Genomic DNA, 17,322 nt, shown 5'->3' on the forward strand with positions numbered 1-17,322 from the left:
TTCATAATTGGAGAATGGAGCCTCTGGCTGGTCTGTAATATCTGAGTCATCCGCAGAATCATCAGAGGACACAGGCTCGGGGGGCTCTGCTCTAGGTCTCTTTTCTGGGGGCTGAGAGGCCCTGTCTGGGTGAGATTCAGATCCCCTAATTAAGGATATTAAATCTTCTGCCAGAGTAAGCATTTGTGAACTAGAAGTGGGCCTGGTTGAGGTGAGTTTAACAGGCACTGATTTAGTAGATTTGGCTGCTTTAGCCCTGGCAAAGGCCTTAATAGACATGGCTGCAGGAGGCCTAGCAGCACCACGTGCTGGGGTAGAGACATCCAAAGGGATGGTGTCTGATAAGTCACTAGTAACCACTGTTGTAGGTAAAATTTCTGAGGCCGATTCAAGTAAGGTAGCAGGAACCTCAGTAGTAGTCATTGATTCAGCTGTACTTTGATCAGTTTTCTCGGTTTCGGCCGAAACCGAGACATTCGCGGTTTGCTTAACCATGGTTTCGGCCGAAACCGCGGACCGCGAGTGTCGGTCTTTTTCTTTGCGTTTTTTAACAATTTGGGTAGTCGGAGGATCCGACGGCATAATGTACGCAAAATCTGAGCCGAAAAACTGTTCAGCAAACTCCGACCGACACCTAAGCGTTCGTCGGTTGAATGAAGCACAGGCCGAACAGGCTGCTACGTCGTGGTCTGGGCCTAAACAAGGCAAACAGTAAGAGTGGAAATCTTTGAGGTATTTGTTTCCCACAAGTTAAACAGTTACTGACTTTTTCTGACATCGGCTGAGGCAAGAAAGAGTCCCCAACGGGGTACTTAGCTTTTAGAAGTCTTCGAAGTAGTATTCGGTAGTAGTAATCTCTGGATCTGACCGACTGGCACTTGCGAACAGCTTCTGCTTCGGGCGCCACGCGGCAAGAAAGACTGAGGAAAATGGCGTCGGCTGATGCCTTTATACCCGAAGACCAGCAGAGATGACGTCGGGTGAAGTGCGACATCAGCCGAAGCCGGACCCGGACTTTGGAATCCGGCCGACCGAAGGGCTGCCTGACGACAGGACAACCCAGTTGTTATGACTGCAGATGCATCCATGAAGGACATCACATCCACCATATGAGGGACGACCGACAGACTCGACTGAGTTGAATTGGATATAACAATGGCAGTTCCAACAGGGACCACTGTACAGCTAGAGTCCACTATAGAATTCTCGTGTGTAACCAGGCACACAAGAGAAGTGTTATGGTCGCCGCCATAGAGCCTAAGGCCCTCAACACAGACTCCGCCGCTGGGAGATGAGAATGGTAGATAAGGAGACATGCATCTTCAGGTTTTGCACTCTCTCCAAGGTCAGGAACATGCACTGCAAAGTATCTATCCTTGTGCCAATGTAGTCCATCACCAGTAGAGGATCTAGGAGTGATTTGGATGCATTGATTGTGATCCCCAAACGCAGGGCAAGAATCAGGAAATAATCCCTGGTTTGGGAGAGTAGATGCATGGTGGGAGCATTGAGGAGCCAATCGTTCAAGTACGGATAGACCTGAATCCCATGAAGCCTCAGGTGAGCCGCTACCACCGCCATCACTTTGGTGAACACCCTGCGGGCTGTGGTGAGACCAAAGGGTAGGGCTTTAACTGCCATTAACTGGGAAAACTACTCATGTACCAACACATTTGCCCAACGGTTCTTGGAATTCATAAATACCAATGCCCTGGATCAACTAATCCATAGTCCCACCAGGGGCTCCAATATCCTAGACCTGGTCATTACCAACATGGGAAATCGATGCTCCACACCTATGGTCACACCCTCGTTAGTCAGGTCTGACCATAAGCTAATCACCCTTAGCATCCACATCCCACCCCCACCCCCCAGTAAGGAAACCTCCATAAAAAACTTCTCCAAAGCCAACTTCATGCTACTCAAGTCAGAACTGACAAACTTCATGACACCCATGCAGACGGGAACTGAAAGTTCAACTGCTGAATCCTACACAAAGGCACTGTATGAGCATACACACTCATGCATGAATCGTGCCATCCCAAACAGAACCAAGATGCTCTCATCCAAAAAAAGGAAGCCAATCTGGTGGTCCTCTGCCATAAACAAACTTTACAACAAAAGGAAGAAACTGTTGCAGAAGAGGAAAATCCCAGGATGCAAAAAACTCCCTTACCAGCCTCAGTAAGAAACTGAGATCCTTCAAAATCCTCCAAAGCTAGTTACGAAAATAAAATTGCCAAAGATTCCAGACAACCACAAGGCATTCTATAACTATGTCAAGAATCTAAATGGCAATGCTCAGATCTGCTCTGAGCTAAAACAGAATGGCATTAAATATACTGATCCCAAGGATATTGCCAATATCCTGGCAGATCGATTCAGTGCCAACTTCATCCCCCCCTCACCCCCTAAATTGCCCATCTCAATACCGGAAGATTGCCAAATTCTGGTAATAACGGCCACACAGGTAAAAAACGCACTCTCCAAAGCTAAGACTACAGCATCCATGGGACCAGATGACATTCCGGGCTGTGTACTAAATGAACTACAATATGAACTGGCACCTCACCTAAGTGTCATGTTTAATCATAGCCTCACCTCAGGTTTCATGCCCACTGAGTGGCGCAGAGCTACAGTTATCCCACTCCACAAGGGGGGATCCACCTTGGATCCCAGAAACTACCGTCCCATCAGTCTGACGAACCTTATCTGCAAGGCCATGGAGTGTATTATCATGGAACTTATAAACACAGACATTGGCAACCTTCAAACACTGGACCCCACCCAGTTTGGGTTCATGAAGGGCTGATCTCGTCTCCTGAACCTGACCGACTTCTTCGAATCAGTCTCCAGCGCCATGGACAAGGGTAAGGTGGTCCACACAGCCTATCTAGACCTTGCCAAGGCCTTTGACACCATCCCCTACTCTGGAATCATAGATAAACTTACTAAGCTGGGCATTTATCCCTACGTCACCCAATGGGTTGCTAACTGGCTTACTGATAGAACCCACACTGTAAAAGTAGCCGACTCCAAATCCAGCTCCAGACAAGTGACAAGTGGAATACCTCAGGGTTCAGTCCTGGGACCGCTCTTGTTTGGCATCTACTTCTCTGAAGTACAGGCCAACACTATGGGACTCTGGCTAACAAAGTTCACAGTTGACTGCAAACTGGGAGCCATTACCGAATCCCCAAATGATGTGGATACTCTACAAAAGGGCCTTACAGAAACAGATGCTTGGTGCCAGAGCCATGGGCTCAAGCTCAATGCCAAGAAATGTATAGTTATCCCCTTTGGGAAAACACATGTATCCGTGAATTACCATACAGGTGGCAGTACACTAAACACCGAAAGTGTGATAAGAGACTTGGGGACACAGGTGGATAGTGGTCTCACCTTCGATAACCACACCGCCACAACAGTCAAGAAATCCTTCTGTGGCACACCTTATCACGAAGGGCTTTTCATCCAGAAAAAAGGAGGTCATTGTCCCATTGTACTCATCCCTCAGACCCATTATAGAATACAACGCCCCATTTGGTATGTACCTCTCAAGACATCTGCAACAACTGGAAAGGCCACAGAAATACCTCACTAAAAGAATCACGGGCCTAAAGCAGATGCCCTATGCTGACAGCCTTAAAAAAAACTCCAGCGATACTCTGTCGCATATCGTCTACTCAGAGGCGATCTCTGCTTAACATACAAGGCCATGTCAAACCCAGAGCTGTTGGACATGCTACACTTAAAGAAATCCCAATCCCTCAGAGACACACGCTCCAGGGATCGAAACCTTGTCATCACAATAAACAAAACATGCTGGAGGGATAGGTTCCTGACCCAGAGACTCCCCATACTCTGGAATAGATTGTACATACATGTCAAGCAGAGTGCCTCTTTGGCCCATTTCAAAAGGAACCTTGACGATTGGATGGGAGAAAGGAAATTCACCCCAGGGATCATGTCAGTCGCCCTGCTAGACAGGGGTCCAGGGAAGTAATTAGTGTGGGAAGAAATAGCCAGGGAATTGTTATGGCTAGGCTTGCATAGGCCTTAGGGCCGATAGCCTAGTGCCAAGCTATGAACCTATGAAAATTGGTAATGATAGACTCCTAGCCAGAAGCGGAGGAACCTCCTGGAGCTTCTGTGCATCTTTATGTGACAGTAAGCATACTGGAGGTCTAACGAGCACATCCAGTCACTCTCTTACAGGTATGGCATGATGGACTGTAGGGTGACCATCCGAAACTTCTCTTTGGCAACTAACATTTTCAGGATAGAAAGGTTCAGAATAGGCCTCAAGTCTACCATTTTCTTTGGCACCAAAAAGAACCTGGAGTAGAAGCCCGATCCAGACTAATCTGAGGGGACGGTTTCGATGTGTCGTTTTTCTAGCAGCTTGGAAATTTCCTGTGCTGCTGCCTCCCTTTGCGTGGGTGATACGTCCAGGAGGTGTTTGAGAGGACCCACAAAGGGGATACAGTATCCTCTGGATATGATCTGAAGCACCCAGCGGTCTGATGTTATGGACTCCCACACCAGTGGGTGCAAGGACAATTGCCCCCAGACTGCCTCCAGAGTAGAACCACCCCTCAGGGTTGCTGCCCGGGTCTGTCCGAGAAAGGTTCGAGACCAAAAATTCCTCGGACGCCATCTGCCTCTGGGCCGACGACCATTCTAACCCCCTCTGCCTCTGGGGGAAGAAGAGCCCAGAGTGTCCTGGGAATACTGTGACTTCCGGAACCAAATCTTTTGCCCTCTCTGGTTCCGGGAAAAGGACCTTTGAGGGTTCGAGAAGTGGATCCCAATGGCAGGCCGTGTCTTCCTGTCCTTCTCACTCTGGACTAACATCTCTGGCGGTCTTACCAAAGAGAGTAGAGCTGTCATAAGGGGCACTGGCAAAGGACGCCTTGAAAGGTTCCGAAAATTGACAATCTGAGCCAGGTGTTGCACCTCATGGACACGCCGGACCCAGCCACCCTAGCTGCTCCTTCAGTAGCATGTGAAAGGAGTTGCATGGACGTGTTGGAGACTGCTTTCAAAGTGGCCATCCTCACGGAGAACGAGACCCTGTCCTCCTGCGACATGGACTCGGGGGGGAGACTGCTCCAGCTCCTTTACCAGGTTGCGTTGGAGTCTGGTGACATGGGCCAGGTAGTTCAGTGCCCTAACAGAAAAGGTAGCTGAAGCATAAACTCGCTTCCCTAGGCGGTCCATCATCTGCGACCCTCAGTCAGGAGGATGAACAGAGGAACTCTCCTGGGCAAGTTCCTTCTTTGTGGCTGCTGCTACCACCATAGCGTCTAAGGGGAGCCCTTGTTCCATGCTGGCATATCCGTGGGAGGACTCAATTTTGTCAGGCCTTTTTGGAATTGGTTCCATGGTGTCCGGCTCCTTCCATGCCCACGAGGTGACTAGGTCCACCAAGGGATCTGTGGGAGGGGACACCCAGGAAGTAGATGGGCCCGTGCCGAAAGCCTCCAGGAACACAGACTTGTCAGAATGTGGTGTGGGGGCAGACCAACCTCCCTGCTGGCATAGAATTTCCATGATGTCTCCAAAGGAGACATCCTTGAGAGGTGACCTAGGGGAACCTTCAACATCCAAGTCCATATTCTCTGTGAGGGACTCGGAGGAGTCCAAGTGCCTCCTCTTGCACGTATGCTTGTGAGGCACCTCTCCAGTGGGGCTCTCCGGGGGAAATTCGCAAGCCACTTGTTCCTCAGGGGGAACCATCTGGGGATCCTTGAGCACAGGCTGTCCCTCTGGTAAAATGATGGGGATCGTAGAAAGAGCCGAAGGGGTCTGGGTGAGTCCAAGGGGGCAGTCAGGGGTCTTGATCCAGTGGAGAGCACCCTTTCTAGCACATCAAACGCAGAAGGAGAGCAAACCTCATGAGAAAGCAACAAGGAGGCCGGTCTCCCTGGGTCCAATGAGAGAATCTGAGCCGGGCCCGAAGTGGACGGAGCTTCGAGGGAGGGAACTTGGCCCGACAAAGGTGGAGCCGATGAAAAGTTCCACTCCCTCAGATCAGACACCCAAGCTCCGGCTCCGAGAGCGGCTCGGATCCAAGCTGGTCGGATCAGACATGCTACAGGCAGCTATCGGCATCGAGGAAGCAGGTACAGTCGGCACTGACCACCTGACTAAAGCCATCCTCGGATCTGAATACTCAGAACCCGATGGACGGATCGGAGAAGGAAATACTGGTTGGAAAAAAGGAAGCTAGCTCCCCCCTCCTGAGGGAAAGGGGGCTTACAAGACCCCTGTCTGGATCTGAATACAAATGAAACTCATCATTTTATCCATATCGACCTCAAAGACCAGGTGGATCTCGACGAGGCCATGGACTCCAACCTTGCTGGTCAGGGCACCGAGGCCCTAGAAGTTGAGCGCATCTCCCCTGGCTCTGGGGGAAACCTTTGAGAACGGAGCAGAGGGGAGTCACGGATCCTTAGAGTCTTGACCAAAGAAGGGAGGTCCGGAGACCTCTTAGGTTTTTCCCTCAACTTCAACTCTCTCTCCTTCTCTGCCTGTTTTCCGCTCCACTTCTGCAGGTTTTTGCACAGGAGGTTGAGTCCCAGCCTGGGAAGGAGGAGGAGAAGCAAGGGGAAGAGAAGGAGATGCTGACACAGCAGTCGCTGTGACCAAAGCCGAAGACGAGGCAACTGTCTCAGAAGGGGGAAGAAGGCCTTTCAGGGCCAACTTGGCCTTCCTATCTAACGGCGCACGGGTTAAACCCCACACATATAGTGTAGTCTGCGCTCAGATGGGCCATGCCCAAGCACATAACAGAGTGTGGCCATCAGCAGGAGATAATTTATGGCCACACTTAGTGCATCATTTAAATATCAGCTCATCAGCCACGGTATCAGGAGAAAGAATAACTGAAAAAGAATCGTTATTTCTTTCTTACTGAAAACACCCACTCACCACATACACACACAGAACACACTGGGGGTGGGGGGGGGGGGGGCAAAAACACACAACTACTCTAAACTAAGCTAACCACTCTAAAACTAGAAAACTCGACGCCCCAAGCGAGGGGAGCCTACACTATCACTACCTAAAATTTAAAGAGAAAAAAAAAAAGATTTTTTAAAGTTTTTAACCCACTTACAACTTGGAGTTCTGGAGATCACGATGCTTTAGCTATTTGCAGCAAATGAGATGGGGGGGGGGTGGAAGGTAGTGGAGGTGTATTATGGGCAAGGGAAGGATCTTGGAGCTGATGCTAGTAAAGTTGTCGGCTCGGATCCGATACGGATCCAGTATCCCACAGGTTGAAGATCAAATTAAGTAAACTACTTCAGATACAGCATGAGACAACCATCTAGAACAGGGGTGTCCAACCTTTTCAGTTGCAAGGGCCGCATTGAGTCAACAGAAATGGTCTGGGGGCAAATGGCAAGTGAGGACCAAAAAAAAAAAAAAAAAAAAAAAAAATAAAAAATAACGGTCTCTCGCATAAGCTGAAGAGCAAAAAAAAAAAAGGGTCGCTGTAATAACAGGTACAAACCTTTCAATTTTTGTACACTTTGCAAGCTAACAGTAATAGTTCTTAAAGGTATAATATTGCTGTCTCTATTTGTGTTGTACCTGGCTATATGTTCTTTTCTATAACTTTAATAAATCAGCTTAGTTAACTTTTTTTCATGTTTGGAGGCAAAGCAGCATAATTAGGAGAAGGTGTTTTTTTTAGTCTTTAGAAATGCAAAGCAGTCACTGTCTGCATTCACTTACTTTCGGAAAGTAAAATACTCCTGTATGTCTGAAATCACTTGTAATTCACCAGTAACTACATGACATGTAGTTGGATAAGGTACACATACTAAAACTAACCCTTGTAGAAGGTCTCCAACCTGTGGTCTGTGCATAATTTTATAGAATAAACAATCTTTTTTTCCCCAGAGACTAGAAAGCTGAAGCATGTTTATTATACTGTACATACAGTTGCTGTGTCCAGCTATCATGACCACTCCCCCCCCCCAACATCCACCCCATACCACAAAACCTGATAGGGCAAGAAATCTGGTAAAGCCTAATCTACCAGTTTAGGGTCTAACATGCAGCACTATGGGATAACGGACACAATTGAGGGTGATTGCAGGAGAGTCATCTTTCCATAAAAAGACAAAACGCAAGTGAAAAATGAAATGGAAAATCAACATTGAAAATGTTACACTACAAACTAAACTGCTGCACTACAAAACAGAGATAAAAAGCAACACCGTCCAGTGTTATATACACTGCTACAAAAGTAGCAAAACAAAAAGCTGTCAATAAATATAATTGCCATCACATTACAAGAACGTTAACAAAAATAAGTTCAAAATGTTGGTGTGATACTTCTTTGAGATATTACCAAGGTACATACTACATATACTTTTTAAAATCCTGTTCACGGGATATCATAGCTCTCAACTCCACAGACACTAGTGTTAGAGTCAGTAGTGACCATGTTTGTACGAGTGATAAAAGTGCTGTCATACAGTTCTCACTTTTGCACGCACATCAAGATGCAAGTTGTCAAAGCAGAAGCAGATTGCCTTTCATCCCTAAATTCAATACTTTGATGCTGGCTTCGCACACATGTTGTTATAGTTGTGCTGTGCACTGAGGCTAATAAGCAATCGTTATGCCCTTTCAAGATCATTCTTTTTTTAAAAGTACCAGCTTTGTAATGAAGACACTAGTAGTCTGATTGCATTTTAAATTACTGCAGGGGCTTTTGTCAACTACCTTGCCAGGTAAATTGTTCTGAACACATTTTGCTGTCTGACATTTGCTCTGAATCTGCATTTTGTAGACTAGAGTTTAAATGTGCCCCCTGGGCTTGCAAGTCCTCTCATTACCTTGAGTCTCATTGATTAGCTATGTGCAGTTCCCTTAAGAAGTTCCTAAATACAGTTCTGATTGCATTTTACAAGACTGCAATCAGAAGAGATTTTCTTAATGTTGTACCGATATATATATATATATATATATATATATATACACACACACACACACACACACACACACACACACACACAAATATAGCCACAGCGGTGCCAGGCAAATGTATTATGTTGCAGTGAATGACATTCAAAACTGTGAGTAGTATGGTGGTCTGCCTAAATGACCATTCAAGATTCCTAGAACATAATATGTTTTTATTAAAAACCTTGCAAAATCTAACATCCATATCTTCCAGTTTCCTTTACTTTTTTTTTTTTTTACTTCTGTCAAACTGGAATTACTCCCCTCTCCTATATAACAGTGGATTTTGTACATTTGCATTTTATCCCATAACTATTTCCTTCTGCCTATGGTCATATAGGCATGCACCTTAATTAGTCTCTCTTTGTTATCCGTAATTTATATTGCCACTATCAAAATTCTTCCTGGTTCAACTACATGGACATGCAATATATAAAGTATTTTATAGTACAGTAAAAATGACCAATCCTAAACACCATTGCCCATTTCAATAAAGTTGACTAATTTTCTCCTTCCTCAAACTTAACCTTAAAAGCATATGCTTTATTACTGTATACATTCCCCTTTTTGTTGGAGATTCTGTATTAAATTACTTACATTACCTTTTGTAAAAAATCAAAAGGAGAGCTGACCACTGAGGAAAAGAAACTCAGTAGACCACAGATTAAAACCCAAAATCCAAACGATTTATTTCATCCAGCAAGAACACAAACGTAAGCGCTTTCGCTATGTTGTAGTGTAGTCAGTGTGTCCAAAATAAAATAAATCCCCTCTCCACGATCTCGTGCCTTCCTGCCGCTTTACCAGATATATAAAAAACAACCGAACTGTTTTCGCGCATGCGCATACCAGCGGAAAGACGCTGGTATGAAAAAAAAACGTGAAAAAAAGAAAGTTGGCGCATGCGCAGAACGGCAAAAGTACGCGAACGTGTAAACACACGGAAAAAAGTTAAATTAAAATTAAATTTAAATTTAAGGGTCGCGGGCCACATGGAAGAGCTCTGAGGGCCGCATGCGGCCCGCGGGCTGGACACTCCTGATCTAGAAACTGGTCTGCTTTGACACGGTTATAAAGGTAAGATCACATCGTGCAGCACTGCGAGGCTACAGTTAAACTATTCCAGGTGCCAGAAAGTCTGCTCTTCAAATTTTCCCTTAAAACTAGCTGGTTTCTCAGTAGTAGCACTAAAATCTGAACCCCTGTGACTAGCACTTGCTCCAGAAAGTACAGTTTTGTACCTACCATAAATGTAGATGTTCGAGTGCTAATACAGCTGCAGTCATAACACATGGCTCTCCTGCGGTCAGGCAGGTCCTCGGTCGGCCGAATTCCAAAGTCTAGGTCCGGCGTCGGTTGTCGTCGCTTCTTCCCTGACGTCAGTGCGACAGGGGTATAAAAGAACCAGCCGACGCCATTTTCTTCAGTTTTTCTTGCCCCAGATGTCAGGTGCCCCCAGAAGGAAGGCAACACATAAATTTATGTAATAATGCAATGCAATATAATCAAAAAAACAGTAGTTGCAAGCAAATACACCATAAATGAATACCCCAATCACGATGTATGAGGAGGTGTTAGCCAATAAGCCTGTCCCAAGAGGGGAAGGAGGGAGGGAAACCTGGACTGCAGCTGTATTAGCACTCTAACATCTACATTTATGGTAGGTACAAAACTGTACTATGTTCATCGTGCATACAGCTGCAGTCATAACAGATGGGTAGAATCCCAAAGCTAAAAAAGGGGTGGTAGGCACTAGGTGGAACTAGGAGGAGCCAGGATGCCCTGCAAGACTGCAGTGGCAAAGCCTGCTCTAGTTTTGGAGTATAATGGTAGGTGGTAGTGCTTGGAGAAGGTATGCACAGAACTCCAAGTGGCTGCTTCCAAAATATCTTTGGTAGGTACCCCTCTGAGGAAAGCTGCAGAGGTAGCTGTGGCCCTTGAGGAGTGAGATCTGATGCCTGCAGGTACAGGTTTACCATGAAAAGAGTAACAAAAGCGTATGCAGTGGGCTATCCATTTTGAGATTGTCTGTTTGGAAATTGGCTTCCCTTGAGCTCCTGTAGCATAGGACACAAAGAGTTGTTCTGATCCTCTGAAAGGCTTTGTTCTGTCCAAATAACGCAGCTGTCTGTGGATGTTCAAGGAATGTAGTAGTCTCTCCCCTTTGTTTTGAGGATTAGGGTAAAAGGTAGGTAAGTGGATAGCCTGATTCAAAGCTACACTGGATACCACCTTTGGCATAAAGGACGGATTGGTTCGTAAGGAAACTCTGTCCTGATGGAAAATGATGAAAGGCTGCACAGCCATGAGAGCTTGTAGTTCCGATACCCTGCGAGCTGAGCTGATAGCCAGAAGGAAGGCTGTTTTCCAGGACAAATATTGCAAATCTGTTGAGGCAGCTGGCTCAAAAGGAGGCAAGGTCAGCTTTTCTAGAAAAAAATTGAGGTCCCAAGCAGGTATTGGTGGTTTCCTTGGGGGTTTTATATTCTTAGCCCCTCTGAGGAACTGTCGTAAGAGGGGGTGAGAGAATAAAGGAGGATCAGTGTTGTATTCTGCAGAAATGACTGAGGCATGGATTTTGATGGAGGAGAACGAAAGTCCACTGCTTAGCAGCTCAGCTAGATACTGTAATATTTGAGGTAAATTCAGTATTCCAGGATTCTGGCCCTTTTTCTCATTCCAGGCACAAAACCGTTTCCGTTTTGTGGAGTAAGCTTTTCTAGTAGAAGACCTTCTGGCCTCCAAAATGACATCCTGCACCTCCTTGGAGAGTAGGGTCTGTTGTGAAGTTAAGGAATCTTCCATGCAGCCAGATTGAGTGTTTTCAGCTGACTGAATAGTTTTGAAGCTGTGCTGAGTCAGAAGAAGAGGCATTAGAGGTAGGGTCCATGGTGGGGAATGCGTCAGGCTCCTCAGGAGTGGGTACCAGTGCTGTCTTGGCCAGTCTGGAGCAATGAGAATCATCTTTGGTCTGTCTGCTCTGGTTTTTAATAGAACTTTGGGCAGCAGAGGAAGAGGTGGAAAGGCATAAACTGTCATTGTTGTCCAACTGAAAGAGCATCCACTCTCCAGGTCTATGGATGAAAAGTCCTTGAGCAGAATTTTGTCAATTGGTGATTTTTGTGGGAGGCAAATCTATGTCTGGCCTTCCCCATGCTTGAATTATCTCTGTAAAAACTTGAGGATGCAACTTCCATTCATGTGGATTTATCATATTTCTGCTTAGGTTGTCTGCCAGCGTGTTTTTCTTTCCTGGCAAGTACTGTGCTTGAAGTTCGATTTGTAATTCCAGAGCCATGTTCCAAAGTGACATGGCCAGCCTGCATAGGGGGTATGAATGGGTTCCTCCCTGCTTGTTTATGTACCACATTACTGTGGTGTTGTCTGTCCTTATCAATAGTTGACCTGGATGCAGAAGGTCTTTGAAAGCTATAATAGCATTTATTACTGCTAGCATTTCCTTTTGATTGATGTGTAGGTGCTTTTCTTTTTGGGACCATTTGCCCTGAATGCACCGATCTGTCATGTGCGCCCCCCCCCCAGGCGTAGTCCGAGGCGTCTGTTGTGATGACTTGATTTGCTTGAGGCTTGCAGAATGGGAGACCTGTGTTTCTTTGGCATGCTTGAGCCCACCACAGAAATTCCTTTTGAAGACATGTAATCAGTGGTATTATTGTTTCCAAACTGTGGCTGTGTTGAGACCATAGGTTTTTTAGGTACCATTGAAGTTTCCTCATATGCAGCTTTGCACATGGGATTAGTAGGATGCAAGATGCCATGAATCCCAGAGCCTGCAGGTTTTTCCTTGCAGTCAGCCTGGCGAAATTTGCTAGTTTTCTGAAGTATTGAGTTAGTTGCCCCCGTTTCTCTGGCGTGAGGTAGGCCATCTGGGTGTTTGTGTCCAAGTTGGCACCCAGGAAAATTATTGTTTGAGAGGGTATTAGCCTTGATTTATTTTTGTTGACTGTGTATCCCAGAGAATTCAACAACATTATTACAAAAGCCAGATGTTTCAGAAGTATGTGCTTGCTGTCCGCTTGGATCAGGCAGTCGTCCAAATATGGGTATATTTGTATCCCTCGAAGTCTGCAGTAGGCAATTACTGATGCCAGGCATTTCATGAATACTCTGGGCGCAGTAGATAAGCCAAAGGGCAATGCAGAGAATTGATAATGGGTTGAACCTGCAAGAAATCTGAGGTATCTTCTGCAATCTTGTCTGATTGGGACATGCAGGTATGCCTCCTTGAGGTCCAATGTTACCAGCCAAGACTCCTTGCCCAGCATGGGAAGAAGCTGCTGTAATGTGAGCATCTTGAATTTTGGCACGAGTAAAAATGTGTTTAGGATAGACAGGTCCAAAATAGGTCTCCAATCTTTTCCCTTCCTTGGTACCAGGAATAGTCTGGAATAAAAACCTTGACCTTGTTCTTGTGTAGGTACCTCTTGAATAGCTTTCATGTCCATGAGATCTGAAATTTGTCTTTGTGCCTCTGCCCTTTGATTGTGTGGCAGGTTTGGCATGCCTCTCATTTTTGGAAGGGTGTGAAAATGGAATCTGTAGCCTCTGTTTATAATGTCCAGGATCCATTTGTCTTTTGTGACAATATGCCAATTTTTCAAAAATAATGCCAGTTTTCCGCCTAAAGGTGCTGCCATTTGAGCCTTGCTTGGCATGCAAATGGGAAAGTCATTGGGTTTGCTTTCTGAATGGCTGTGAACTATCCTCTCCACCTGTGTAGGAGCTTGCCATTGTCTGCCTCTAAACGATCCTTGAGATTGCCCTCTGCCCCTCGGGCGCCTGTATCTACCTCTTTGGGGTCTGTCCGTGGCTGGAAAGGACCAATTTTTGGAAGGCCAATTTCTACTGAAACGTGGGGGTTGTACCTGTAGAAAATCTTTCACTGTTTGCATTGATTTAGCCTTTTCCTCCATTTTCTTTAATACCTCCCTCAGCTTTAACACCAAATAATACATCTTTTTGTAGAGGGGCATCTAGTAATTTAGCTTTGACATGATCTGGTAAGGTTTGCTTCTTGAGCCAGGCATGTCTACGTATGACTGATCCTGTAACAGCAGCTCTACATGAGGCCTCTAGAGCATCAAAACCACATTGCAAGGTATGTTTACCCACTTGTTCTGCACTATGCATCAAATCCTGCAACTCCTTCAAGTCTGGTTGTTCAGGTTGTGACATTTTGCTTCCCAACTGTGATAACAGAAACTGTTGGTACTTTAACATATGGAACTGGCAGTTTAATGCCCTCATGGTTAAGGTGGCTGAGGTGTATACCTTTTTTCCCCACCTTTCTAAAGCTCTGGAATCGCGCTCTGAAGGTAATGGATTTTTAGCAGTGGAGGCCTTAATTCCCTTGGGACCCTGTGAGATAGTTTCTGGGTCAGCCGCATGGCTTTTGTATAAGAATTGGTGTGAGTCAGGAACCCGGTAGTACCTGTCAGGCTTGACTGGGGCAGGAGGTAGAGAGTCTGGGTTAAGGCAGGCCTCCGAATACACATCTAGAATGTCTAAGACAGGAGGTAAAGCCAGAGGCCTGTGCTAAGGGAGCAAGAGAAAATCACTAAGCCTTTTCTTGGAGTCAGAGTACTCTTGGCCTTCCCAGTGGAAGTGTTCCCTCAAGGTATGCAAGGTTTCCCCAAAAGAGTAATCCTCGGGGGGGGGGGGGCAGAGGGAATGGACTCCTCTGCATCAGAATCTTCAAAAGGGGAGTATGAATGTTCCTGTTCATCAGAGTGCTCTGAAATAATGGAGGCCTGGTCCGAGGAGGGGGATTCTTCCTCCACTCTGGGCCTTTTGTCCGGGGGGGGTTGAGAACCCCTGATAAGAGTGATCAAATCCTCAGCCATTTTGAGCATCTGCTTTTTAGGCATGGGGCCTGGAGAAGGGCCCTGTGGAGCTTGTCTCTTAGAATGCATGGCTGCTTTAGACTTGGTGAAAGCCTTGATGGAAAAAGAGGAGGAAGGCCTGAAGACACCTTGAGAGGTGGCAGGCCTGTCTAAACTCTGAGTTTCACCGCCTAGAGTGGCTTCGGTAACTGTAGTCAGGGTGTGGGGCGAGGAGCCTGCGACCTCGGGTACAGTAGACACCGCCAATGAAGTGTTGTCGGTAGTCAGGGGCTGCGTAGGCGCCACACTGAGAACCGAACCACCTATAGTCGGCTTTGGCGTGGTGTCGGTAGAAGCCGCAGACCTCGTATGTCGGTCCTTATCTTCGCATCTTTTACTCAAAACTGGAGTCGGAGTATCCAACGACAATGTAATTAAATTTTTTGCCAAAATAATGTTGGGCGAACTCCGCCCGACGCTTAATGGTGCGTCTGTTGAATGTAGCACAAAAGCGACAGGCCGAGACGTCGTGGTCTGGGCCTAAGCAAGGAATGCAGAGGGAATGAAAATCCGTATTTGCTTCCCACATTAAATACAATTATTAACTTTGTCTGACATCGGTCTGAGGCAAGAAAAGTTTCCCCAACGGGGTACTTAGCTTTCAAGAAGACTTCGGTTGCAAAATTTTCGTAATCTCAGGAGCTGGCCGACCGGCACTTGCGAACTGCTTCTGCTTCGGGCACCGCGCGGCAAGAAAGTCTGAAGAAAATGGCGTCGGCTGGTTCTTTTATACCCCTGTCGCACTGACGTCAGGGAAGAAGAGACTACAACAGACGCCGGACCTAGACTTTGGAATTCGGCCGACCGAGGACCCACCTGATGGCAGGAGAACCATCTGTTATGACTGCAGCTGTATGCACGATGAACATCCTGCTGGAAAGCACTAGGAAGCCTGAAACAGATACAAGCACTCAGCTCTCCTTGTCAATAAGGAGAAATTAGTCATAGGGACTAAACAGCCTATAATTGCAAAGTACCTTGCAAAGGTAAGGGAAAACAGCTCTTAAACTTTACATAAAAGCACCTAAACAGGCATGTCCAAGGGTCAGCTTCCGGTGATTTCTCCTGTCCACCTGATGAATCTGGGCATACTGGGGCAATGCGGCAACTGCCTCATGTACACAGACAATCCTCTCCTCCTACCACCCAACACTACAACCTGCGAGAGATGCACTTACATAGCCAAACTGGAAGCAAAGCTCTCTCCGGCCAAGATTGTGCTAGACAGTCAAGAGGAGAAGGTTAACACCTGCATCACACCTCAAGCAACTTATAGCCCTTCAAAACCCACACCCATCAACACCCACACATAGCAACACTAAACCCACATATGCGGAGGCCCTTAACAATAACCTGCCCAAGCAACAAGGACCTCCGAAGCCGAAACGCAAACAAACACCAGTCACAACCGAAGTCACACATAGCTCACAACACCAGTGTGCCATCCAACAACAGCCACTAAGGCAAGACAATGAACCCAACACTTTAGTCATAGGTGACTCTATAAGTCAGGCACACTGATGTCCCACTCACCAGACTGAACAAGGAGAAAATTACAGTCAGCTGCCTGTCGGGTGCCAGGATCCGCCACATAACGCATGCACTCAAGTCACTCCACAACAAGTACAAATACGACTCTGTCATTGTCCATGCTGGAGTGAATGACTTGAGACGTACCTCCCTGGACTACATGAAAAGAGATATGGAAGAGCTATTGGATCATGGGACCCAGGCAGGTATGACCCTAACCCTGAGTAGCATCCTGCATTCGCCAAGAATACCACCACAGTATAAAGGACAAAATGATTGACTTCAACAATTGGCTAAGCTTCTGGTGTCATTCAAAGGGGATCCAGTATTTGTCTGCCTGGGAAGACATGATCGACAAACCACGATGCTTTGCCAGAGATGGTCTGCACCTGTCACCCCTTGGATTCAGGTTACTGGCTAAAGCTCTTGCCACCCCTATAGTGCCTTTTTGAGGCAAGGTTCAAAGGATAAAACCACCACCGTAACAGATAGAAGCAGGCAAAATCTGAAGGTAATGCTACTCGATGCTAGAAGTCTAAACCTCAAAATGCACTCTCTCGAGGCACTCCTAAAAATGGAGAACATCGATATCTGTGCAGTAACTGAGACCTGGTTCAAGGCTCCAGAGAGCACCCCTGCAATACCAGGCTACAATTCTTACCACACTTTTCGGCCACAAAACCAGGACCGAAACACTAAAGGTGGAGGAGTGTCCATATTCACCAATGATATTCACACCTCCAGGCTAGTTGCCCAACACAATGCATCTGAAATTCTCCATGTGCAACTAACACTAGGTAAGACTGCAATCCAAATTGTAGCTTGCTACAGATCCCCAACCATGCCCCTAGATTCTCACTACACCTTTCTAAACATACTGGAAAATATTAAGATACAACCA

At 46.4% G+C, this 17,322-nt stretch overlaps 1 protein-coding gene across 1 annotated transcript in view; it reads right to left on the reverse strand.

Moving 5' to 3' along the window:
* The window catches only part of AP2M1 (adaptor related protein complex 2 subunit mu 1), a 1,300,958-nt gene that overhangs the window by 767,497 nt on the left and 516,139 nt on the right, over positions 1-17,322 (reverse strand). Inside the window, exon 11 of the mRNA XM_044070763.1 lies at positions 1,597-1,604. Within this exon, the coding sequence (XP_043926698.1) occupies positions 1,597-1,604 (8 nt within the window). The remainder of the gene's footprint in view (positions 1-1,596; positions 1,605-17,322) is intronic.

The sequence above is a fragment of the Protopterus annectens genome, chromosome 4.part1 (genome assembly GCF_019279795.1).
Source record: "Protopterus annectens isolate FY-2018-M chromosome 4.part1, PAN1.0, whole genome shotgun sequence".
NCBI classification, from domain to species: Eukaryota; Metazoa; Chordata; order Ceratodontiformes; family Protopteridae; genus Protopterus; species Protopterus annectens.